The 27,673-nt window shown below is 28.7% G+C and overlaps 2 protein-coding genes across 5 annotated transcripts; one reads left to right on the top strand and one right to left on the bottom strand.

The window, feature by feature from the left end:
* Positions 1 to 1,128: 1,128 nt before the first annotated feature.
* On the bottom strand, positions 1,129 to 20,393 carry LOC111027825 (lysine-specific demethylase 6A). 3 transcript variants are annotated; one of them, XM_022306278.1, is made up of 22 exons: positions 19,936 to 20,393; positions 18,090 to 18,156; positions 16,747 to 16,888; positions 16,177 to 16,288; positions 10,342 to 10,517; positions 10,146 to 10,274; positions 9,834 to 10,059; positions 9,092 to 9,192; positions 8,815 to 9,028; positions 8,476 to 8,740; positions 8,284 to 8,406; positions 7,868 to 8,204; positions 7,642 to 7,762; positions 5,735 to 5,964; positions 5,450 to 5,655; positions 4,826 to 4,933; positions 4,553 to 4,759; positions 4,342 to 4,478; positions 4,123 to 4,241; positions 3,851 to 4,061; positions 3,659 to 3,785; positions 1,129 to 2,479 (listed from the first exon to the last, which is right to left on the bottom strand). In XM_022306278.1, exons 1-22 carry the CDS (start codon positions 19,998 to 20,000, stop codon positions 2,258 to 2,260), a joined length of 3,645 nt encoding a protein of 1,214 aa, XP_022161970.1. In that variant the 5' UTR covers positions 20,001 to 20,393; the 3' UTR covers positions 1,129 to 2,257. The 3 variants fall into 3 exon arrangements, with proteins under 3 accessions (XP_022161970.1, XP_022161967.1, XP_022161969.1); XM_022306275.1 differs by lacking the exons at positions 16,177 to 16,288; positions 16,747 to 16,888; positions 18,090 to 18,156; positions 19,936 to 20,393 and adding an exon at positions 12,740 to 13,534; XM_022306277.1 differs by lacking the exons at positions 16,177 to 16,288; positions 16,747 to 16,888; positions 18,090 to 18,156; positions 19,936 to 20,393 and adding an exon at positions 12,118 to 12,586.
* A 2,235-nt stretch (positions 20,394 to 22,628) lies between these two features.
* On the top strand, positions 22,629 to 27,387 carry LOC111027876 (intraflagellar transport protein 56). 2 transcript variants are annotated; one of them, XM_022306356.1, is made up of 10 exons: positions 22,629 to 22,823; positions 22,968 to 23,093; positions 23,484 to 23,675; positions 23,740 to 23,948; positions 25,187 to 25,379; positions 25,469 to 25,735; positions 25,809 to 26,006; positions 26,090 to 26,198; positions 26,721 to 26,961; positions 27,186 to 27,387. In XM_022306356.1, the coding sequence occupies exons 1-10, from the start codon at positions 22,821 to 22,823 to the stop codon at positions 27,295 to 27,297; spliced, it is 1,650 nt and encodes a 549-aa protein (XP_022162048.1). In that variant the 5' UTR covers positions 22,629 to 22,820; the 3' UTR covers positions 27,298 to 27,387. The 2 variants fall into 2 exon arrangements, with proteins under 2 accessions (XP_022162048.1, XP_022162049.1); XM_022306357.1 differs by having other exon boundaries at positions 22,929 to 23,093.
* Positions 27,388 to 27,673: the final 286 nt, after the last annotated feature.

Here is a 27,673-nt window from a genome sequence, read left to right as displayed (position 1 = left end):
ATTTAGAAGAAAATTAAAGTTAAGTTTTGTACAAATAAAAAAACCATTTAGACAAGTCATTCTATAGTTTAAAGCTTTATTACAATATTTTATAATATAATTTTATCATTTGAAAAATAAAATAATCATGAGATCAACTATTTTATACAATGAATACAAGTCGGCTTTTGACAGCTGAAAATATGATTTCAATATTACAATAATTCGCTACTTAACACCAGGTTAGGTTTTTAATATTTTTCTAAGCTTATAAAGAAAAAATATATAATAAGAATAATGTTTGTTTTCATAACTAAAAAAAAAGTTGAAACTGTAACTTAAATCTAAATAAATGTTTATAAAATACAATACATTTAAATTCAAACTAAAAATTAAAAGCTATTACTTATTTAAAGAAGTCAATGATACTTTTATTAACATATAAATAAAATAGATTTAAATATGTAAAACTATTGAACACATTTAAAATACAACATTCACATGTTGTTCACAAAAAAAAAAAAAGCACAGCTAAAATCAGTACTAGGTGACGAGGACGAGAAGTCTCGCCTTAGTTTATGGCAGTGATAAGTTGTCTTACTCAAATGTGGCTAAAAAATAAATTACTATAAAATTGAACTAAACACATTTTTGACTAAATTTGAAAAAAAATATACTAATTAACACAATAATAGTTTTAAATTAATTCAAAAAACGAAATTAATGTCCAAAAATATTTTTTACTAAAAAAAAAATTAATAAGGAACCCAAAAATTGACCAGATGAAAATATTATTAATAAATTGAAAAAAATTATATATTTATATATAAAGAGGAAATGGTTTGTCTAACCTTTTACTTAATAAATTATTTTTGAATTTAATTTGGAGAATCATTTAAATTTAGAGAAAAAGAATTAAGAAACAAAATATAATTATGCATAATAATATTATTTCAAATACTTTAACCTAATACTTAAATAGGTTTATAAACCTATTTTAAATATGGTCATCAAATAAAATTTACTTATAAACAGTAGCTTAATCAATTAATATTTTTAAAAAAATACAATGGTATCATATAATTTTTTGGACCTTATAATATCTATGTAACTCCAGCTTTAAAATATAAGGCTCGTTGTTTTGTACTACTGTTTATAAAATAACTAATAATGTTGAAGATAATAAATCAAAATTCAGTATCCTCATAATCTCATGACTGTATAGTTTTATGAATAAAAAAAACATACAATTTTGTACTTTGAATAAAATAATTTCAGAATAAAGGCACGGAAAAAATATTTAGATTAAAGTAAAATAAAATTTGATTTTTCAGTATAAAAATATCATGTTAATAGAACGTTCCGGTAAAAAAAAAACAACGCTGAGATCTGAAAAATTCTAGAAAGGTGTGTAGATATTACAACCAAATTTAAATTTACATAATATATACAATATTTTTCTACTTGTTTCTTATAGTTATTATGCATTTACTATAAATGGCATTAACAGTCCTTTAATTTTGTACAATTTACGTGAACACATGTGTGCAATGAGCTGCCATAAACTTAAATACAAAATTTACCACACTAGACAATTCCATGGAAAAATTTTATATGAAATTAACCAATTTGAAACTCAAGAACCGTTTACTATAAAACTCCCTAATTATTGCAGTTAATAAAAAGTTTATGTAAAGCAATTTTTTGGGGTGTTTAAGCTTTAAGAATCTACAATTTAAAAAATATATGTAGATTTAAATTGTGTATAAAAATGTAAAAAAAACTAAAATATTATCAGACATAAAGAATGTATAGACATTTGATTCATAAACCAATTAAATCGTTAATTCATGTACATATACATGACACGTCAAACAAAAAACACTTTTACATCATAATATATTCTATTGTGTAAGCTGATGTGATGTTAAATTTGTTATCTTAACATAAAACTTTCAAATATAATAAACGGTTCAAAAATATATTCAACATTAAGATATTTTTCAGTTGAGAATCATTGGTGTTCATTGATAAAATTATGATAATAATCCAAAAATTATCTTATGGTTTATTACAATCATTTTAATGTGACCTTTTTCAATATTAAAAGTTTTGTAGAAAATATTGTTTATGAAATTAAGTAAAATACTTAAACATTCAAATATGTACTTTTATACACAAATATACACACACATACACAATATATATATATGTACATACACACACATGTATACATATTACATATTAATAAAAAAGAAACATTTTTTATTGCCGCAACTTACGTTAATTGTGCTACAGTATTATTACTAGGTGGCAGTACAGGTGTAGTATGACAATGTAATATAAAACTGTTGTAGATTTCTATTAGTTCAGACATTTTATACTCTTCTAGACAGACAAACCCTTCCAAATTTGGAGATTGTTTCTTCGCACAAATAACACAATAAACACAATGTTTTTTCTCTTGTTCACGGATGAGAAGTATATTGAATACTTCCACCTAAATAAATAAAAGTATATTATTGAAAATTAAATACCATTAATCATACAGAAATAATAAAATGTTGATATTTTAGTACAGTTTTTATCTGAAGCAGAATAGTAGTATGAAATACTTTTTTTGTAAATGATTATAATAATACAGTTTCATGTATCATTAAATACACTTACTACATTCAAGTAGTAGTGAGTGATGGTTTTGGGGCTAAGACAAGTGAGGCATCAGTTCACTTGGAATTTTCAGAAATTAAAATTTTTGTATATTTTATATCATGTATATTTTAGATATAACATGCTTTGAAGTTTAAATAGGTAATAAATAAAACCTTGAAATATTTTAATTTTTTTTTGCACAAAATGTAAGAATGACTTGTTCTGTAACATTATAAGGTATTATGGATTTTGCAGTTTAACGCTGCATGTTACCATTCGTTAACACATTAACACTTAATAATGTGAAGGGTACATGCGCATAATGCCAGCTGAGAGCCAAAACACTACTACCTCTAAAGACAACTGTGTACATCAGCGTTTCCCAAACCATGGGTCGTGAAATCTTTTTGAATGATCGCGACTCAGTTACAATTACTGTTATTTTTAGCCGTGATTGATACCTCTATATTCTATAATAATAATATGAAGTCTAACTAGTATTGTAGAATGTATGACATATTTTTAGTAATCTTTATAATATTTTAACATGATTATGGAGTATTTGTTACCTTGTCAGAGAGAATGATAAAATTGATTATTGTAAAAATAGTATTTATTTATGGCATACTTAATTCTTTTGTAGTAGGGGTTAGAGTACCTAATTAAGATTAAATTTAAGGGTCGCCATTGCAAAAAGTTTGGGAAACCCTGGGGTACTTTGTATACAACTGCTTTACCTGCTAGGCAGGGGACAGTGCTCACACAGCTGGGCGCAGTTGTCACTGTTATATGACCACCGCTCGTATGTTAGTGACCTAATCATAACTGAGAACTAGCAAATCTTTCCTCCTTTATCCATAACCCATACCATTTAAAAAATACTTTTAACATTTTATACAATACACATGTGTTACTGTGTTAGAGTAAAAGTGTAATTAATATTTAGTCGCCTCATTTAAAAATACATGTAAAAAACCACCAGTATTAGAAGTTAGGCTATTAAAGATGATGAATAAAATTAACTTACATCACAGTCATGACAATAATGTGAAGCTTCATTTTTGCCTCTACCGTGGAAACGGGTTTGAATTTTTTTAACCTTTATAAATTCCAAGGTTATACCACATTGCCGAAGAGAACACATTAAACACATTCTTTAAAAAAAAATTTTTTCTTTTAGTAACATGTTATAAGTAAAATAGTAACAAAATTAACTTACTTAACAAGATCATAAAGTCTTTGATCGGATACTTTTATATTCCTTGCCAAATTCCAACTTAAATGAATCATTGGTACAATGCTTTTATAACTTTGCAGTTTATTCCACTCATAGCGTTCTATAGCAAGATGATATTGTCTAGCTGTTAAAGGACCAACATTCCATGCAATATTATTACACCAACCAACAGCCTGAACCCAATGGACACAACCTAATGACACAGGTATTTTAGACATATAATTATACCTAATGATTCTTTAAAGCAATATTACCTGAATTTACCCAAACCATGTCACCGGGTCTTTGCAAAAATCTATACAAAGGGACATTTGCTGCAAGTAAATCTTCAACCAATGGCCACCAAGACCCATGTAAGTAATTTAATCCGTACCTAAAGTAAAATATTAATAATAATTTATATTTATTTAGTTATTATTTTATTAATAAAAAATGATATTTCTATTATATATCATGGTACTTGTTAAACTTACTTTTCACAAAGGTTATTAATGACACCCCAGTAAGCATCAGGTGCAGCAAACCATTCACAATCGCCAGGGCCAATATTAATATTAATCGAGCAAAAATTGTTATTCTCTTGATGCCCAGGTGTTCGGCTACCAGGAACCTTTAAAAAATAAACAAAACAAATTAATCTAAAATCTCCTTATAGTTTTGTGCATAATTATAAATAATTCTTACTTTCATGTATAACTGAACAGTATTCATGCCTAAAATTGAATGTCCAACATGTGAAAGCATATTAGCAGCAGAAACAACTCGTGCAAATGCTGGTAGCTTAGTAAGTTCTTGAAGTTGTGGACGCCATTTTTTCTCATCAGACAAATCCACATTGGTTCCAAACTTAAGCATTTTACTACCAGCAGGAGGTTTCACACCAGGCAAATTCTATTTAAATATACATTATTGTAATTTAACATATAATATAAGTTTTTACAATAACAAACAACTTACGATATTCTTTTTCCGTTTCTTTTCCATAGTGATTGAGTCTTTAGAATCAGAGTCAGATAAATTTGAATTAGGAACTGAATGAACATTTGGTACACCATCTTTTTCGTCCTAAATTTATGTTAAGAACAAATAAGTAAAAAATTATAAACAAATAATATAAATTACCAATAGTTAATACAACCTCATCCAAAAATTAGTGGTTGAATAATTTTTCATGTTTATAACGTTTTGCCAATATTTAGACAAATGAATGTCTTTCCTTCAAAAGTGTTATTCTCTATTATTTTTGTAATAGGTGATTTTACTCTAAGACTTCAAAGAAGTTCATATGTTTTGTAGTTTTTGAGATGAATGAGTAGGTGGTATTTGGTTTATATATATATGTATATAAAGATTTAATGAAATTCTTTAAAATTAATTTTTTTTTTTTACCCTTTTACAACTTTGTAATATGGAAGTTTTCTTCTACATTTATCTTTATTACTATACAGTATGTTTTAATTTATAAACAAAATATACAAAAAAATATTCTCATTTAATATAATAGCATGTAGTTAATTCTTCATGAAATAATAAGTGTTTAATAGTACGTATAAAAATAAATAAGCATTAAAAAATACTAACTCTTATTGATTCGTGAAAACTGGAAGCTTGGTATTGAGCATATTTAGCAATAGTTGTGTGTGATCGATGACTAATACAAGCCCAACCTCTTCGATTTTGTTTTACATCCCAGTTATCATCACTGCTCTGCATAACTTGTGTTCGAACTTCAACAGAATGATCTGGGTTAGTTTCTACTAATGTTCGAGTTGAAAACAATCCCAAATCTAAAAATAATAAGGAAATATAATTAAGTAAAAATATAAAGCATTTAACTTATAAATATAACAGCAATATTTTATATACCTAATTTTAGGGCACCAGCCAAACATCGAACAACAGCAATAGGATTTTTTAAGCAAAACTCTTGTAATCTTGGACTAAATGCGTCTTTTTTATTTTCAAGCATAACTGATGGAGTAGATGGCAGTAATTGTTCACGTGTCAACTGTTGAGGAGGAGGTTCTGGAGGTGTGGGTGGTGGCCCATTTGGACTCAAAACATTTCTGTTCCACATACCAGGTCCTGTTTCTTTCCTGAATATTTAAATACAAATTAATAACTAAAATATATACTCAAGTTCAGTTATTATTTTTATTTATTTTTATTTTAATTTCAAGTCATCGATTATAATATATTTATTTATAAAAATTAGATCAATTAAAGCTAACTTAACAGGATTTTTAACTGATTTATAACTAGCACGGTACATCCTCAGTTTTTTTCTTTTTCTAACAAAATTGAAATAAAAAGCCAGATTTTAAAAAATTTGTTTATTAAAACCCCCAAACAAACAAATTTAAATTAAAACCATTAGCAAAATCAGTAAAACTAATGCTAGCTGAAATTTGAACCAGTGTTATATGAACACCACTATAACAACAAAAAATGGTCGTTGAAGTTTTAACAGGTTTTTAAGCTTTTTATTTGAGGTATTGAAAAACTGGCTGGTTACAAACAAATTTGAGATTTCTAACAGCCCTTTAAGTAATAATTTAATATGGGTAAAAAAACTATTATATTTTTTATATAGTAAATAAGATAAAAAGTGTACACTAGTCAGGTGTTTAAAAACAAAGTAGCACAGGTGGTAGTGAACACAAAGAACAAAATCACCTGTTAGTCAAATTTAAAATGGAAGTACTTCTTCTTACATTTATCATTAATTAAACTTTAGTAACAAATACATTATACAATTATTTAATGTTAACTGGAATTTAAACATTTTCTAAATTTGATCAGAAAAATATTTATAAAACTATTTCATACCTCATAGTATCAGATTTTTTAAGTTATCATTTACTAAGCAGATCAGCAGATCGTTATCATTTGAAAGAAATTGAAAATTAATGGATAAACAAGAAAATACCTTAATATGCTAATCACATGTAGTTAAAAAAGCATTAAGAGGATGTCATACCTTCATTTATTGCGTACGCCTTACAATCTGTACATTTTAGTTTTACAGAAACAATTTTATGTTGTAAGCTTTAATATTAGAGTTAAGTAGCAACCTATTAGTGAAAATTAAAATAACAACGCTATTTGTACATGCAGGACAATTTTTTACAGTATTTTAATTTTAAAGCGAGTTATGAGTATCTTTCAATTGCAACATTTTAGGTACTCAATGGGCTTAAAAATAGAAACATCATAAAAAACCAACAAACAAACGTAGATTAAGTTTTATAATAGGTAAATTAACGTTACTATTAAAATTTAAACATAAAACTGGTTATGTTGAACCCAAATTAACTTACAAGTTGTATTTGTATGTTTGTAACACAGAGATAACATAACATGTGTGTATAATGTTCTCTTAAGAAAAAAATATTAAGGATTTTAATTAATTTGTAGTTGTTTGTGGATAAAAAACATAGGCGAAATCGATACTCAGGGAACAGAAATAATATTTTAGCTTGTATCTGATATAAGAGCCACACAATTCACAATCAGTACCCAAGTTGAAAGTCACAGTATAGAAACCCTCAAAATTTAGTTAATGCTACTTTTGTTCTGGATCTACATTAAAATTAAACATCACAGATTCATCATATAAATTTAATTTACGGGGTTACTTATGATATCATACTTTAAGAACTCATACATTGAAAAATAAACATTCTACAACTCGATGTATTAATAATAGTTTTATGTATTAAGTGCTAAGTAAATTTATATTGAATTTTTGTTTTTATTAACTAATTACTTACTCAGCAGTTTGCAACACTTCTTCAGCAGTTAAGTCTAAAGAGTAATCAGTATCCGATGAACTTGAATCTTGATATCTAACTACCTTCTCAGTTGTAGACGGCTGTTGTATACTTTTAACTTCTAAAATATTCAAATTAAGTTTGATTTTAAAATCAATCTATTTTATCATGGCTTATAATTATATAATATATACATGAAAATTTATTTAATTCTAAATTTTTGTACCTGGAGGTGATGTAGTAGTATTAGTATCATTTTTAATATTCAATTCATCTGATGAACCAAACTGTTTGAGCAAATCTTCAGCTAATGAAGTAGTTAATTCCTTGTGTGATAGGAGAGCTTGCAATTCTCTATCCAACTCTTGATTTTCACTTGAATCATCAATTAAATCATTGGATTTTGAATCTCCTCGGCTTTGGTCAGAGAACTGTTTTATCACAGTAGGATTTTGATATTGTCCTTGTTGACTAGGGCCATTTTGTTGTTGTTGTTTCAACCGCAATTGCTGTTGATGCTGTTGCATCATACGATAATTATTTTGCAACTGCTGTAGCAAAGCCTAGATAGATTCAAATCCAATAAGTATGAGATAATTTGGTGCAAAATCAGTAAAATATGTCTATATTATTATTATATACTTGTTGCTTATGTGATAAATTGTGAGAATTTTCTTGAAGAACATTCATTGTTTGAAGTTGCATACTATTTAAATAAAATGCAGGTTGAGGAGGATTACTGTTACTGCTAGTTTGAGGTTCAACCTTAAAGTTAAATAGATTTTTTTTTAAATTTAAAACCAGAAACAATTTAATTAAACAACAAACACTTACTTTGATTCTTTTGGTATCACTTTCTAATGAGTTATCTGGTTTGGATGAATTATAAGGAGGAGGTTGCCCATGGGGTGTAGCAATCATATCCTGTGATTTTTGATATGGTGGTTGTACAGTCTTTTGTTGTTGCTGCTGCTGTTGTTGTTGCTGTTGTTGTTGTTGTTGTTGTTGTTGTTGTTGCTGTTGCTGTTGTTGTCTTGAAGACATTTCTGCTGAAATTGGTAAATTCCAAGCTTCTTCAATTGAAGGTAATTGTCGTCTTCTGAAATGTAAATTAAAATATTAATACAAATAAACAAATGTATTCACAATACGCAAGTAAAAAATAAAACTCACTTGCTAGTAATACTAGGCATTGGTGCATTGCATAAATGAGTTTGTAAAAACTTAATACGTTGACCAAGATTAGGATTCATATTTGATATTGCAGATGCTGGAACATTTAACGTTGTTTTTATCAATGTTTCACTTACTACTGCATTACCTTTTGTTGCATTAACATAACAAGCAAGAGCGTCTTTTGGTTGGTTACAACTTTCATATAATATACCTGAGACAAAAATGTAATTAAAATCATTCTAAACTCAGTGGGTTCATGCACAATTGACATTACCAAGATTGGTCCAAGCTGCACTATGGCTTTTATCTAATTGTACTGCACATATATATGCTTGCAATGCATCCATAGGCTGGTTCTGTTGTTGATATAGTACCCTATAATTAAAATAACAAATAATTACATTAATATTTATAATAAGTTAAACAATTACTTGATATTATAACTATGCACAGACATTTTCATAATTTTGTAAATTCATAAGTTTCTCTTTCTATACCTAACATGAGAAATTTTAAAGATTCCCAACAAGTTTTTCTTCCTTTGTCAGAAAAAAAAATTTACCAGAAAGTTTTCATATTTATAGCCATGAGATATTTCCAATTTCTATTAATTATGAAATTTAATTATTTATAGAGCACCTTATAATCATTTTTGTATACAATGATTTATTATTGAATTTAAATATAATACACCCATTAAAATTACATGCTTGGCAATTACGCTATGTCTTACGTGACGCGGTAAAAAACAAAACCACTTGTATTTCATCGCTCACTCGACGACAAACAGCATGGTAAGAATAGAATTCGCTCGCGTTCACATAGGATATAGCATTACTGTATAGCAGAGAGGTACCTAATTGTCCACTTTTTTTTTAAATGTAATGATTGTTTAATGTTTAAAAATGTAATAATATCCATTTAACTACTGAAGGTCTGTTTTTTTTTTAAATATTATTAGTAGGTAATAAAATGTATAAACTATCTTATAACATATGATCAAAATGTCAATTTACCCGATGGAACACCATGTGTCTGCATTTCCTTCAGATTTTTCAACTGAATTACGATATGCTATAAATGCATCATGAACTTTTCCAACACTTGCATAACAACGCCCTAATAAATAAAGAGATTGTCCTGATTTGTTATCAGCTTCAATAGATTTTTGTAAATATTGAATAGCAACAGTTTCACGGTGATTTTTATCTCCTAGACATTCACAACTGTGGTACATCCATCCTATGGAATATTTAAAAAAAATATTGAATTAATTTCTTATCTTATAAGACATATTTTAGTAATTAATATGTAATAATTATACTAACCTAACTGTCTACAGATATCAGCACGTAGATGAACAGTAATTTTTGAATCATTAAGGAGCTGTTCATAATGATCTTTGGCTAACTTGTACTTCCCTTGTACTTCATATAAATGTGCTATATGGAAGCTTACTGAAAATAAAAATAAATGAATGAATAAATAAAACAGATTTGAAAATATCAAAAATTTAAATCATACTTTCAAGTTTGGAAAATGTGCTTAAGCTGACATCTGAATAAGCGTGTTTTAAATGCTTTAATGCTGTTTCCCACTCATTAAACACTTTGTACATCAAACCCAATCTAAGATGTACTTCATTGGCCCGTTGGTAATTTGGGTCAATATAAAGTAATTTTTGAAAAAACTGAATAGACCTGAAAAACGATTATTTAAATTATTCAAAATTACGGTATAGTTGATTAGTAGATTTAGAAATTTGAATACAAATTCAATATCCTATCATACCAGGGACTTAAAATAACTTTATAATAGGATATATAGTGATTAGTGGTGTTTGATGATTTTGGCCACATGCCAAATTGGCAGGGTATATAATGATTAAATGCAATGTTGGAATACATTTACTTTGTTTTAAATTATTTTAACAGTTATTAAATTAAAGATTATACAATTTTCATACTGTCAAAATTTGTCAAAAAATGTCTCAAGTCTAAACCTACAATAAATTATGTAGTTAATAACGACTATGCGTATTATACAAACAAAAGTTATTAATTTATATTCAAAATATAGTTGACAAATAATAAATTTCCATTGTTTCAGTAGGTACCTAAGTAATTTTACTCTATAGTAAGTGGTCAATATACATTAAACAATTTCAAGTGTTTTGAATTAGCTGGGATTAATGTAGAATTCATTAAGTATCTAGGTAAGTGAAATGTGAAGTTTGTTTTTGTTAAGCTAAAATTAAATTAGATAACAATTAAATACTATTTATTTTCTACTATCAACTGTCCATAAAAATAAAAATACAGTTGGCCAAAAATATTTATACATTTATTGATAGATAATCATTTTCACTTAATAATAGCATAAGACATAACAAAATATGTATTTATCAATCATTTATATCAATCTATCTATCTATCTATCCTATCTATCTCAATCAATTTATTTTTTAAATTTTTTAAACAATGCAATTTATGATTAAAATTTTTTTAAAACAATATTTATATTATGGTGGGTAAATCAAATATAATATTTACAATAGGTAAATAGATAACAGACAAAATATTAATTTTAAAATGATACAGCCAAAATATGAATAAAAAATGTTGCCTCAAATATTAAAAAAATGTGTTGATAACACAAATACTTTATATTATAGAGAATTATAGCTATGATTCAACATGTCGAGTTTTTTAATAGGTAATTATTAACTGGGAGTACCTAGTCAATAGCATTGTGACCAACTATTTAGAAAGAATAAAATGTTGCCATTGTTTTAAATAAGTAGGCGTAGGACTAACAATGCAATTACTTGGGTCCTAACACGTAATAAATAAAAGATATTCAATGTTTGTTGTTCTCAGAATAGAAATAATAGAAATTCATATATTTTGGATCATAAGACTTTACAATTGAACACTGATAAATGAGCCTTAACATTTATCAATGTTCAATTGTAATTAGTCTAAGTTAAACTAATATTAAAAAACCATTGTCACACAAATAATTGTACTATGACATGGCCTAGGCAAACATTTTATTGTTTAATAAAATATTTTTAACATTTCTGACATAAATGATAAAAAAAGACCTATTAAAAAGATATCAAATGAAGAAAAATGACAAAATGTCTTGTCGATGAATACTATTGACCGTACGCATTGCATTGGAAACAGCAAAAATATGTTAAATGTCACTACTACATTATAAGTATGATACTGAGTATGAAACTAAATACCCAGATCACTGTCAACAAGAAAAACTAAAAAAAAAATGCTGACATACTATTATATTATCATACTGACGACAGACGACGACGACGCGCTTGAACGGCAGAAACTAACGGCGGACGGTCGCAAAACGTAAAACGCTAAAAAGAAAACCGACCAACAATGCACACGTTAAAAAATAAAAAAAACAATACAGCAACTAAAAAAATCCCGAACGAAAACAAACTAAAACTACATAACACAAAAAACGACGACCGCCGTCGACGGTGGCAGCAGTACGGCAAAAGGCCAATGCGCCTTGATGTGCCTAGTTGCCTACGTGCGGCCACGGCGGTTCGGCGCGTTGGCGTTTTGTTTACGATGCGCGAGCGTCACGGCCGATACTGTGAGCGGTGCGGCGGCGATGATAGCGTAATGTTTATTATCTGGAGAAATATAATAATGCGTGAAAAAAAAAAAAAAACCACTTCGCGGCGGTATGATTGTCGATCGGTCATCGGTGCGACAGCGCCGTCGGATTGATGCACGCGCGGGAGCGTCGTCGTCGTCGTCGCCCGTCGCAGACAAGACAGGAAACACTAATAATACCGTACCTATGGTAATTACAATAAATATTAATATTACACAACAATGTACGTATGTATATATATACAGTATATACATGTGTCAAAGTTTACCTGAGATAACAGGAGACGGTGCGTGCGTGTGCGCGAGGAGCGCGCGTGTGAGTGAATTTGAGTGCACGCGTGTGTGTGAACGAGTTACAGCGCGTACGATGTACGAACACTGGAGCGGCAGCGGCGGCGGCGGCGGCGGCGGCGACTTACGAACTAATGAACACTAAACGCTACGTGCGAAATTAACAATCGGTATACGTAAACGACGACCGGAGGCATTTGAGACGGACAAACGGCGACGACTAAACCTAACTAGGAGGAAATTAATAAAACTATAGTCGACCCGCACGGCCGCACGTCGGAAACAAAACCGGGGAGGACGAGATTTTTGAAAAAACGAAAGAAAAATAATAATATTGTTAGGATTATCGTAGAATGTACAGTTGCAGGTCGTGCGGTGTAGAGGACATTGTCGTCGACGGTCGCCGTGAAAAAAAAAAAGAGGGTCTTTCGGATGGATGTGCGTGCGTTGGGCGTCTCCCCCCCGAATGGCAGCGGCGGCGGTGGGAGGGAACGCGGCGCGAGCGAGAAGGGATGCTCGGCGGGAGCAGACGGGCGCGCGAGAGAGACGGAATGAAAAAAAGATGAGTGGGAGAAGGGCTGCCCCGCCGAGTCGAATTGCGGGCGGCTACGGTCGGAGGGAACTACGGCGGTGGGTCGGAGGGTGGGGCGGAAACTATAATGCCGAAGAGGTTATAGGAGAAGAAGGATGCCGAAGAGGCGGCGGCGCATCCCTACTACGGACTACGGGTGCACGCACTACGCTTACGAGTCGCGACTAACTACGAACGTGTACGGTGTACACGGTACACACCGCTGCGGTACTGCGCGTACATGAAAACGCTCTAAACGTTGACCTGTGGGACGCTAACCTCAGCCGCGCGTGAGACACTTCAGTGGTTGCCAAACTCACGTCTGTGGTCTGTCCGGTCCGTTCTCCGTTGCCGAGCGGTATTGTTATTACTGCGGGATCGCGCACGCGCATGTAGTGACGTAGCGTGCATCGTTGTACATACTCGGCTCAGTGTCGGGCGGTTACCGAGCCACCGACTGACCAGAGAACGGGAGAACGCGGCCGGCGGCCACGGTGTTGCGACGACCGCGTACTGTCTCCGAGGGACGGACGGCCGTACTCACGTTTTTTTTTTCCATCAAGACTATCATTATCTTTATTATTGTAATTGTTACTACGCTCTTCTTATTCCTTATTGGTTATTATCGTTATGAATTTATGATACATTGACGTTGCAGCCAACAGACAGCTGCAGGTAAACTGACGGTCTTAAGCCGCAGCCGTTCACCCGAGTTTGGAAACTGGTTTACTTTATTCTACCGATGTCTTATAAATTATAATAATAATAATACAATATCACGGGTACTCGGTACAACGTTCGTAGTTATGTACAAGGTGAATTTTATTAGAATAAAAACGTTTAGTTTCTCGCCCTCTCGATCTACATTCTCGTTTTTTAAGGAATAACAATTTTGTTTTATTTTCACAACAAGGCATAGACTTTTTCGAAGTTTGATATTTTTCTAAATATTATGTATAAATAATTCTTGTTTGTAAGCAAATTATTTTATTGTAAAAAAATACACTAATATAATTTTAAAATATTGATTTTTAATTATCCAATAACTGAATAGCATTTATAGACATTAGATACCGTATTGCTAGTATTTATAAAAATGGTAATAGGTATTTTATAGTATAGACTAAAAAGTATAGATAGCATAACCTTGGTTATTTTTTTAATGGATACTTATTTAAACAGTTGATTGCAGTTAAACAGAGATGCCATTTGTTACGTTGACAATATAGTGAGTGACATCATCTTAAATGTTTTGATGAGCAGAATTTATTGTATTGCAACAATGTTTAATGTTTTACATAGTATTCCAAACTACACTAAATCTTAACTAGACTTGAAAAATTTATTAGCAATAGATAAATGTGTGGAAAGTGGAACTTTTATCTGCATTTATCAAAATGAAATAATTTTAATAAAAAGTAAAAACTATGCAACCCTACCTTATACAACTTTTTTCATAACACATTTATCATATGCAATTTTAGAAATTTTAAATTTGTATTGATTCACAGATAATACAGTAATATAAGAATAAATTTAAAAATATTCTAACACAATTTTTATCATTATTTATTATTCAGAATTATTTCTTTGTGTGTTGTATATTAAAATACAGATATTGACATCTTTATAAGGTGATGGACTAAAATATGTACGTAGACTTCATAATGTATTGAGCATGTAAGATATATTGTTTATGAATGCATTGTAGTAGCAGATTGCAAAATTATTTAGAAGTATGCTGAGGGGGAAGTCATTGAAAGTTTCAAAGAATGAAAAGAAAGTAAGGTCTGGTCAAGAAAAAGTGGATTTTTAGGGAGATTAAGGTACACTGATACCAATGTTGTAGTGGAATAGTTCTATACCAAGTAGCAAAATAAAGTAGGGGCATGAAGACTAGAATAAGGAGACCAAACTCCGCTTTTGGTAACACCCTAGAAAGAGTCGCACTATTAAACAGCCACAGGCTTTTAGCTACTTTAACCTGTGTAGTATAGAGATTATTGATATTTTTTGGAAAATATATGCATTATAAATTGTATAGCTTGTACATTTTGAATCAAAATGAATCATTTTTAGAGTTGTGGTTGTTACTTATTATTACTTTTAAATTTAAAAAACACCCACCTCAGTGGCTCAAATGACTCCTGCATATTATATGCCTTTTTTTATTTAAAATAATAATTGTACTCTAGTGCAGTGTTTTTTCTTAACCTTTTTGATATCACGGAACACCAAACAAATATTTTGTTTTTATGCGAAACCCTTATGAAAATTATCTTTTTTTTTTTATTAGCTCCTAGTATAGAACCATTATAGCTCAACAATAATTTTCTTAAAAGGTTAGGTTTAGGTTAAAATTATCTTAAAAAAGGATAAATGATAGATGATGTAGATAAAGTGCTTTAGTGGAACCCTTAACTGAGATCCACGGAACACAGGTTAAGAAATACTGCTCTAGTGTGTCTAAAATGAATGGTTACATAATGTTTAAAACATTATAATATCTAACAGACATAAATTAATAATATCTTCATTCATACAGGTATTCAAATATATATAATTATTGTTTTGGGTATATCATAATTTATAGTTCATAGTCTATAATATAAACTTTGAAAAGTAAAAAGTATATCTTATAGTAAAAAGTAATATTAAATTAAAAAAATTTAATAAGTAGGTAAATAACTAAAAAATAGATTCAGTACCAAATATTATAGATTTACTAAAGTTATTATTTATGCATTGTTATTGATGATTTGTATACTCCATAGCGCATAGTACTCAATAGCAGATAAGATACCACATTACATTTCAATAATTGTAAATTACTATGAATCTTACCATTGATATGAGTTGAAGTGAAAATATACAAGACCAAGCCCGTACAAAAAATTAGCATCTTTCCAATGGTTAGTTTCTGCATCATTATAATATTTGTGGTATGCAGACATTGCTATAACAAAATAAAATATTTTAAAATAATTACTAAAAAATTTTAAATAAGTATTAATAAAAACAATCAAAATGTAAGTTTAAAAAGTCGATAATGCTAACAGATTTTAATAAATATTGACCAAAATGATTGAAGTAAATATTATAATTTATAAGTAATCATAAAAACATGAACTACTCAGCTTAAAATTAAAAATAAATCTTTAATAATTAAATAGCAGTGATAAAACTAATAGTTAATATTATTCAAACATATAGCAGTAATGCAACATTTTTATTTTATCCAGTATTTATTATAACAATAAATATAGCTTATATAATTAGTCTGAATTACATCAATATAGGTTCACCTTGAGACTATTGAGGAATCTTAATTATAGAGAATAACGTGTTTTAATCAAACGTAATTTAGAGCCCATCCTTAAATAATAATAAAATTGGACATAAATTATTAAATACCTTTAGAATAGTTTTCCAATAACAAATGGAAATGTCCAAGTTTGCAATATGTTTTGGAATCAATGCTGATTGCTTTTGAAGATTCATCTTCTGTTTTTTCTTTTTGCATTTGCATTAACATCCTTAATAAGTAGGTAAATAACTAAAAAATAGATTCAGTACCAAATATTATAGATTTACTAAAGTTATTATTTATGCATTGTTATTGATGATTTGTATACTCCATAGCGCATAGTACTCAATAGCAGATAAGATACCACATTACATTTCAATAATTGTAAATTACTATGAATCTTACCATTGATATGAGTTGAAGTGAAAATNATTTTGTCAAAACCTCTACCAAAAACAAATTTATAAATTACTAGAGTTCATAAGTTTATGCATTTGCAATATTAATCTTTCCAAGTTCAATAAAATATTAGGTAAAATAGAAATTTGATTCAAGGAGTTAGGATGCAATATATGAAATTGTATTTTGCATATGTAGTGTATATTTTAATTTTTTTAAGTTATTGTTACTATTGGTAGTTTTTGATACAAGTCTAGGTGCCAATTTCTTTTAAGTCTATCAAAAAAAAATTTGTTAGAAAATATCAAAAATAAAAAATAATAGGCATGAACTTACAAGCCCTTTAGCCAGAAAAAATATGTCTGTATGAAAACTAATATGGTTTCAAATCATTAATTACAATATTAAATATTTAAATTAGAATAGCAGATACTACACTTGACAATTCTATAAAACTAAATAAGGGCAACCTTTTATCAGTTTAGAGCAGTGGTTCTTAACCGGTGTTCTGCCAACATTTTAAAATCAGTGAAAAAAAATTCAAAAATTAAACTAAATTTTTAGTTTCACTGTCTTAATTTGTCTTAAAAATGTCTTTATTATTTTTTAGTAACTTAAGTTTGCTCAAACTGTTTTATGCTATATATATATACAATATACATGCACTTTTTGATATATTAAAAATTAAAAATGTATATAATTACGGTTTTATTTTAGGGTTGTGTTCTGCGAAAACCTTATAAAATGTTAAGTGTTTCGTCATTTAATAAGGTTAAGAACCACTGGTTTAGAGTTTAAATATATAGGCTATTTAAAACATATCATGGGACTACTAGGACTTAAAATGTTTTTAAATAAGTAGATAAATTATACATATTATTTTTAAACAGTGTAACCAATATTAGTACATGGATAATTATTTCTGATATTAGAAAATGAAATATTAAAAAAAAATTCCATCATACCAATAATGATTGTTTAATGACTTAATTTTAAGAAACTATCCATTATAGTATAATTAATGTGTTATTAATGATTGAAATATACATACTTTTAAAACTAATTTTTTTTTCTTTTCTTCTTTTGGATCATTTAACTTCAAAAATCCATACATTCGACTAAAATAAAATAAACATATTATACATCAAAAATAAAAAAATATGTAATACTTGGGTGTATGTTTAATAGTTTTCAAAATATGATGATTAAAATTAAAATATAAGTACTGACATAATACAAATATACAATATATACCTAGATGTAGAATGTTACTATTTTATAAAAACATTAACACTTTTCAAGAAAATTAGTATTTATTTTCTCAAAAATCACCTTGTATACTGAAGTAGCCAGTAAATAGCCAATAAAAATCTTATCTTCACATGTTATAAAATAGATCTAATACGAGTACACTTCTGCTTGTAGGGGTAAGTATTAATAAAATATATCATACACCTACACGTACCTACCTATTTCTATAATTGTAAACATTAGGTTACGTAATTGAATAATATTTGTAAACTTTTTAATCAAATAAATACAATTTACGAAATAAGTTTGGGCAAACTATAGTACATAGGCCTCTTTTGGACCACAATTGCAATCAATGTGGCCAGCAAACTATATTCTAGGTAGTAAAATTAAAAAATCATAATACAAAACATATGGAGGGAAATATCAAATGTATGCCTTTTATTGCTAGTCGTACACTTTTATTTTTACTTTTGGGCTAAAAAAGGAGGGCCACTCCTTTAAAGTTAGCCCATTCCTAGTCCAGACTATGATTTTAAGGGTTTAAATTACAGACATTAAATGTGTTTCAAAAAATGTGATATGTGAGTTTTAACATGTTGGTTAGGTTATATCCAGTTCTGCCATAGTCATTATTCTTTCTGGGTTAGGTTGGGCATACAAGATCTGAGATCATCATCTCAGTGAACATTGGAGAAATTTTAAAAACGCTTATATCACCAAGACACCAACACATTAAAATAATTACTAGTATACAAAAACAGATATTTATATAGATATAACAATTTTATTCTTTAAAGTAGGTACCTACCTACTAGAATATACTCCAGCCACATTTTTTGGGGTGTTTTTATACATTAATTTTATATGGTAAATCTATTTGCACCAATTTGTTATCTTGAAAAATGAATGATATATAAGCAGATGTGTGGGTATTTCCTAGAAGTCTAATAATAATATAGTCTTATGACAGATATCTAAATATTAAAATATATTTAGAAATTCTAATAATTGAATAATTCTAAAAATCAAATTAGGTTATTGTATAATATGTACTTGTCATTGTTATTCTTTACTACATTATAATTACAACAACAACAGGTGCATAATTGTTTGGAAGATTTGCATTTTACAAATACTTACACATTTTATTACACTACATTTATTATAATGATCAAAAACAACATATAGAAGTATACAAAAAGAGTAAATATGGAAGAGTGTCTAAGAAATTTAAATCTAATAATAAATTGAATGATCCATTATTATTTTTTGAACTTGTTAAAAATAAGTGGGGACAAAGTAAACAAATTTCACATAGCTTAGTGGCTTACTCTTCGTTAACCATAGGTATATTCCTAATATATTAATTTGTAAAATATATTTATAGTCTTTATTATTAGCTCAAATGTTTACAAAATATAACTTACAAATGTAGGTATCTATCAAAATATTTGTAAATATTTATTTAACAATAATCACTATTGTAAAAACTATTGAATAACATATACATGACACAATTTATTATAGTTCTGTTATGTCTATGTTCATTAATCTGAATGGGGAACTTACAAACATAAGTAATAATATTAATTTGGTTATTGTACATAGTATTAACGTACAATGCATAATCTAATATTTTTTACCTGTCTAAATCTGACAACATTTGCAACTCTTGATTAGTTAAATTAATTTCCCCGTATTCTTCCATAGTAACAAAAAACGATAAAATAAATTTAATTTATGCGGCGATAAACCGAACAAGTTTAAGTATAATAACAATTAAATAGTATAAGTATAAATTATATTATGATTTATAAATAAAATTTTACATTAAAAACATACGAACAATAATTAACACAATATAATGAAAAATTGCACAAAACTATATTAACAAACACGAATGGTAATACATGTTGAATTAGAAAACAATATTATACATTTAATGGGTCACGGACCCATTAAAAAATATAGATATATCGTTATAGCTATAGAACTTGGTACCTAGGCACACATGACGGGTTCGAAAATAAAAAAATGTAAAACATGATTGACTACTACTACATATTATTACAACAATATATTATATTTATAATAATAAAAATATATAATATATTAGTTAATAATATATAATATAATCACACCGAAAATTCGTCGGGCACTATCCGGTGGCAAGACGGAAGTTGATAACAGGACACCTAACCTAACCTAACCTATCTTCGTATTTGAGGTTACCACAATAACGTGGCTGGTTCGAATAAATACTGTACGGTTACCAAGGTCGACAGTGGATCTTATGTCGTACTCGCCACCACCCAATCGGCGGTCAAACGATGACACATACTCGAGGTCGTTCAACTTTTTTCCGGCTTAAAGGTTAATGCACCTATTATTTATATATTATATTAGTTATCGGATATGATAATTTTGGCATTCAGGCGATGTTCAGAATAATAATATGCTTACTGGATGGGCGGTGGCTATAAAAAAAATAAAAATTTAATGATTGTTTTAAGTTATCAATATAATTTATTATAATAATAGCTGCCTATAAATAATAGTATTATTTGTATTAAACTTATAAGTTATAAATTTATACAATTACAAATTATAACATACTAGAGCCTGAAACATTAAACTCAAACCAATATACCGAGCACTGCCGTACCGATATGGCAATAGCTACACATTATAAATGTATATATTTAAGGCTATTATATACGCGATAAGGCCTGTACGTAAGTGGGCATAGACGTATAATTATTTATTAATAATTACGGACGACTAAGAATTGGTTCCTAATTGTCGAATTGGTTCCCGGTTTGTCTACAGGTAATATACTAGTTGGTTCCCGGGTTGTCTACAGGTAACATATGAATTGGTTCCCGCAAGCTTTCGTGATAATACAGTCTTGTTAAATTAACTTTTCAAATTATTATAATGTATTCAACCAGCAACAATTTAAATCCCATTTATTCAGACTTAGGACTGTCTAGAATTCAAATAAGTTCGAATAGTTCAAACACTATCTAGAATACCTAGGTATGGTTAAAAATGTTGCTCAGTATAATATATTAATAAATACATTATATACGCTACATATGTATTTGTCAATAATAATATTAGTCCTTGTAATAAATAAGTATAATAATAATGTAATAATAACTAATAACTAACTAGTCATAATAGGTAAATAATATAAGAAAAGAAATAATGTCGTTTGAACATATACGTATCTTGTAACAGTGAGTTGTATCCTGATAAACTGATAAGTAATTTTATTCGGGAACCAATTCGAACAGTTGTATACTGAAAAGTGTTTTTTCGGGAACCAATTTCGTACACTTTAATTGACCCGGGAACCAATTCCACGTTCTCCATAATTACCAATATAAAATATAACTATAGTAAATATTTGTCATTAGTCATAACACATTGGCATATTCTGAAAATCGGATATTTCAAATATTTCCGTAAGTATAAATAATGTGTGAATATTTAAAGATGCAGTCATTTGTGAACTTGTGATAGTACCTTTTGCAGATGAGCTGTATAGATTTAGAACAGTAGTCTGGGAAGCGGTCAGCCAAGGATCAAGGCACTTATGCTCATTATCTTAACAACAAAAATGTTCTAAATAGTCCTACTATAAGCGATATGCCTTTTGTCTATATATGTTATAATGTATTATACATTTTGATATTTATATATCTAGTCATAACTCATAATATAGACAGTAGTAATACCATGGTTTGTATTAGATACTACTATTTATATCAATGGCAATACATGGTACACATAAGTATGTTGTGAGCTGTGAAAGCGTCGAACGCCCGGAGATAACATGTTGTATAATATGTGGCCATGTGGGTAGTAGGTACTAGGTACTAGGTACCTACGAAATACAAATGCACATAATAGTCTAATGCGATGTCACTATTGACACAAATATAATATGATGTATCTAAACAATAAACATTTATTTTTAAATATAGTTTTATTATGCTACTATTAACACACAACAATAATATTAGTATAGCCTGTAATTAATATTCTTTTGAATAAAATAAAAATATATAGGTATGGGTAGTGGGTACTTCACAATTGTCCTTAAAATATATTTTTCATAAATGTTCATAGTATTTAGAATAGGTATTCATGGGCACGTGGCTAATAAATCATAAAAACAATATAAATTAAAGGAAATATTTTGTTCAAATTTAAAAATAACCTATTAAAATGGACTATATAAACGTGCTTGGTCAACCCAAAAAATAATTTTAGAAGTTAGAACTGAAATTGCACCCCTGCAGGCTACAGCTAGTATATAGGTAGTAGGTGTCTACCAGTTCCCACCTGAGTTGCTATGGATATGAGTATTGACGTGAAAACCACAACAGTACTACTGATTTTATAATATAAATACCTAAGTGTGAAGGTAGGTGACTACGCATCTTCCACATAAAATGATTATTAGTTATAGGTATATTTTATATCTGAAACACTAGCTAACCCAATACCCACTTCAAATATGGTAAGTTCACAAAAAAAAAAATATATTTTCAACTATTATTCTCACCGATCTTATAAGTACAGTAGTATATTACGCACTAGATTTATGGTTATTAATATTTGTTAGATTTTCAGTACATGGGTTTGGTTTGATATTTTTACATAGATTCTATCACGTGTCAAGCCAGCGGTAGAACAGCAATTGGAGAAAACTAAACCTACAAATCATAAGATAACCGCTAAGGATTTCATCGAGAAAAGGGACTACACTGGTGCTTTAACTATTTTAAAAGTTGGTGTAGATTTTTAATAAATATTAACCACTTGAATGATAATCTAGTTAACCCTATTCATCATAATAAAATCAAATGATCACATTATAAAATATTATTAATTAAAATGTTATCAAAATATAGCCTGAAAATACAACAGTTAAATATAGGTAATGTACAATTGATATAGGCAATAGGCATACGCATACCTAGTGCTATTATAATATAATATAGGTACACAATGTTTACCTAACATAATAATATGATTAGACATATATGACATTAGGTAGGTATGCCATATTAGGCACTAGCTTACAAATTTATTTATAATGAACATTTTAAAATTGTATTCTTATAAATTAATTTTATAATATTAGGCATATTTTTAACTTATTTATTTATTTTTTTAGTTTGATATAGAAAAATCAAAAGAAGATGTGGAATTAGAACTATGGATAGCATATTGTTATTTTCATTTAGGTGATTATAACAATGCAATGTTAATTTATAAAAATCATACCAAAAATTCAGGAGTAAAACATTTGTTTGTCAATTTGGCATGTTGCTATTTTTACTTAGGCATGTACCCAGAGGCTGAAGATGTAATATATTTTAGCATGCATTATACGAACTATTTAAATAATAATTGTTGCTCATTACGATAAGGTATTAGACAAATCCGATATCTCTGACGTAAAAATTCGATTGCAATTTCATTTATCACATAAACAAGGTGACGAAAAAAAGCTCATGGAGTATCATGAACTTCTAGCAGATGTTGTTGAAGATCAACTATCATTAGCAGCTATACATTATCTTAGATCGCATTATCAAGAAGCTATTGATATATATAAAAAGTTAATGATCAACAATCGGTAACTATAAATTCAATCGTAATAATAGTTTCATATGTTTCAATGTAGTAAACTATAGTCCAATACCTCATTTCACAATCAACAGATACATTTAAGCATTTATAAAGTATATACCTGATATACTTTAAGCATAATGTTTCACAATAGTAAATAATTTTTGTGTTTTAATGGGCTTGAATAAACATTTTAAAAAATTGTCACCCAATTTATCACTGAAATAAAATAAGATATAATAAGACCCAAGTCAAGCCCCCCATCCCGTCTCCAGAAGTCCAGAATTGACTCCGAACACAAGCTGTAAGTACCTACAAAAGTGGTGGGAGCGCATAAAATAGCCGAAAATATTGTGTCCGGTCCGTATTTTAACCCCTTAACTAAACAATAGATAAACAAATTAAATGAAACCAAATCAACTATTCAATTCAAGTAAATTTCACTTAAAACCGAAAAGATTTTCCTCTACTATATAACTAAGCAAAAAACCTCTCACCCAATTCAATCAAATACCTGGGAATGGACAAAACACTCACATCCACATCGGAAGATCATACATTTCATACTTACTAAAATAAATTTTATATTACTGTGTTTATCTTGTATTTCTGTATTATTTATCATCGTGTTATATATTATAAACTTAAAAATATTAACAAGATATGTTAGCTATTTGTTGTTAAATACATGCTAATGTTGTTCCATGTATTTTGTTAATAAAAGAAAAATTGTACTTCTTTACAAATCACTTATTAATTAACATACTAGTAGGTATACAGCATAAAAAATTTAAAATTCCATATTTCTATAATAATGCATAATTACCTAAAATGCAGATCCACGACGTTAGTATATCAACTTTTAAACTTATAAAGTTATGAAAAAAATGGTTAAAATAGTTTTGTTTAAGTCAGGAGCATAAAGATAAGTGAAAAATAAAAAAATTGTCTGTAGTATAGTATATATACTAATGCCGGTGTGCATACATACCTAGGTGTTATAGCTGGTATATAGTATATACCATGATAAGTATATTGTATTGTATGGGTGCATTGTTATTGTTGAGAAAATATTTTTAAACAAATACGTTATGGACAAAATAGGTTTACATGTAAAATTATACACGCACGTAATATCGTAATATATATGGTTATAAATTATAATGATATGATGTTTAATCAGTTTACCTATAGTTTAATATTTAATTAATATAGTTACATTTATGATTTATTATATATTCACAGACATTTTTTAGCACTGAATGTTTATATGGCTCTTTGTTACTATAAATTAGACTTTTATGATGTATCTCAAGAAATTTTAGATGTTTATATCAAAAAATATCCAGATTCAATGATATTAACTAATTTGAAAGCTTGCAATTTATATAAATTATATGATGGTAAAGCTGCTGAATCGGAACTAAAAAATATTATCGTAAGTTAAACAATGTTAATGAACTTATTTTTCGTGTTCCTATTCAAAATATTAATTACTTTATTACTTTATACCAAAAATAATTAAAGGCGAGGAGATCATCAACATTTAAGTTTTGTGAAGATTTGATTAAACACAACATGGTTGTTTTTCGTGAAGGAGAAGGTGCTTTACAAGTGTTGCCAGCTCTTGTTGATATTCTTCCAGAAGCCCGGCTTAATTTGGTAATATATTATTTAAGACAGGGAGAGAATGAAGAAGCTTACGAGTTAATCAAAAATTTGGAACCAGCTATTCCTCAAGAATATATCTTAAAAGCTATTGTTAACGTAGTTGTTGGTCAAGAAAAAGGAGATGTAAGACAAGAAAACAACTATTAATAAATTATTAAACAAATAATTAAGGTCTATATTTTGTTTATATTTTTAGACTAAGCAAATCGATAATGGACAGAGTTTATTTAATATGGTGGGAAGTAGTTCCAGTGAATGTGACACAATACCAGGTCGACAATGCATGGCTTCCTCTTTATTTTTAGAAGGGCGTTATGACGAAGTTAGCTTATATCTAAGTTCAATAAAGAGTTATTTCTCAAATGACGATAGTTTTAATTTTAATTTTGCTCAGGTATTTTTATTGTATATTATCTACGAACTAGATGTCTGAATAAGCAATAACAAATAACATTTATAATTTATATATATATATAGGTTAAATTATCACTAGGTGAGTACAAGGAAGCAGAAGAGATGTATTTACAAGTAAAAAGCAACAAAATACGTGACAGTTTTATTTACATAAACCATTTAACACATTGTTGTAAGTTTTCAATAAAATATTTTGATCAAATCATGCATACTTCGGTACAATATAATATATTATGCGGGATACGGATATTTAGAGTTCAGACATTTTGTACTCATACAAATAAATGGTTATAGTAAATAGTAATTGTACAGTCTCTAAGCGTGGACAAAAATAAATAATTCATTTTATTTAGTGACCCATCCTGAGGTGGTTTTTGCATAACAATTGCAATTCGTGGGGTGTTTTAAATTTAAACTGTCTGCACAAGGCGGGTGACCTAGATGAGTTTCTATGATCTGATAAATAAAATAAATGTTTCTACACAATAGACTATAATCTACTCGAAGTGGTTATTTTTTTAATTTAGGATCCTTTAAGTATATGTCTGGAAACTAAATGTTTAAATATCCTAATTTTTATGTATATATTATGTCCATAACATAAACCCTATACAATATTTAAGATGTTACTTAGCCACTTAGATATTAGTTAGGTACCTATTCAGATTTAAATTTATACTATTTTTTTTTTTAGTTATTATGAATAAAAAGCCGCAATCAGCTTGGGATTTATATTTGAAAATTGAAAATTCACAAGATTCATTAATGATATTGCAATCGATCGCTAACGATTGTTATAAAACTAGTCAGTTTTGGCAATCAGCAAAAGCATTTGATATGCTCGAAAGATTAGATTTGTTACCTGAATATTGGGAGGGAAAACGTGGTGCTTGTGCTGGAATATTTCAACAAATTGTTCTTGGAAATCAACCACAGTGCGTTTAAATTGCCCTTATTTATTGTATAACTTTTTATTGAACCTACTAAATGTAGGTACGTTAATGTAAACACCAGTGGCGAAATTAGAGGGACCCCTAGAATCTGAATCATCTGAAGCTTCCGCCTATCACCAAAATTTCACCACTGTTGAAAAACGTTTCAGTACAATTGTTTCTAAATCACTATAACTAATAATAATAACGTTTTTATTTTAATGTAGAGATCAGATAGCTGATGTCATACATTTATTAAGAAATTCGTCAAATTCTCAGGTTGAACAAATGATTAAAATGATGAAGAAATGGGCCAAAAATAATAAAGTTGTTGTTTAGATTTATCTGTTAAAGTATAAATAACTACTTATCTAACCTATCTACGTACCTAAAAACTATTATACTTTTAATTTTACAACCTTGTAATTTTATTTTATTTTTTATTGATCTAAAGCCCGGCAACTATGGCCATTAGTTGTTTGTAGGGTAAATAGTTGGTATGGAACACATATTTATGTGTCTAAAATCACAGTTGGTCACCTACCTATCAGGGAGCTAGCTAACAGCGGCGACTGGTACGTATACTCGGACCGTTTTCGCAGATAGAACGTACGACCATAATATATATAATATATATATTGGATCCATCAATAAAAAAACCCGGGTGGTCACCCATTCGGGAACTAGTGACGTCAGCTGATGCTTGACTTCAGAA

Source organism: Myzus persicae, unplaced genomic scaffold, assembly GCF_001856785.1.
Source record: "Myzus persicae strain clone G006 unplaced genomic scaffold, MPER_G0061.0, whole genome shotgun sequence".
Lineage (NCBI taxonomy): Eukaryota > Metazoa > Arthropoda > Insecta > Hemiptera > Aphididae > Myzus > Myzus persicae.
Note: the sequence above shows the minus strand (reverse complement) of the source record. Positions and strands in the feature narration are given on the sequence as shown.

Excerpts from the sequence above, each read along its gene's own strand:
- LOC111027876 (XM_022306356.1), top strand. Across the intron at positions 23,094-23,483 it reads GTGCTTTAACTATTTTAAAA|TTTGATATAGAAAAATCAAA; the intron begins GTTGGTGTAGAT and ends TTATTTTTTTAG. Across the intron at positions 25,736-25,808 it reads TTGGTCAAGAAAAAGGAGAT|ACTAAGCAAATCGATAATGG; the intron begins GTAAGACAAGAA and ends TTATATTTTTAG.
- LOC111027825 (XM_022306278.1), bottom strand. The coding sequence starts at position 20,000 with ATGGAAGAATACGGGGAAATTAATTTAACTAATCAAGAGTTGCAAATG. Across the intron at positions 16,889-18,089 it reads AAAAAAAATTAGTTTTAAAA|TTATTTACCTACTTATTAAG; the intron begins GTATGTATATTT and ends TCTATTTTTTAG. Across the intron at positions 4,934-5,449 it reads GTTTTCACGAATCAATAAGA|GACGAAAAAGATGGTGTACC; the intron begins GTTAGTATTTTT and ends ACATAAATTTAG.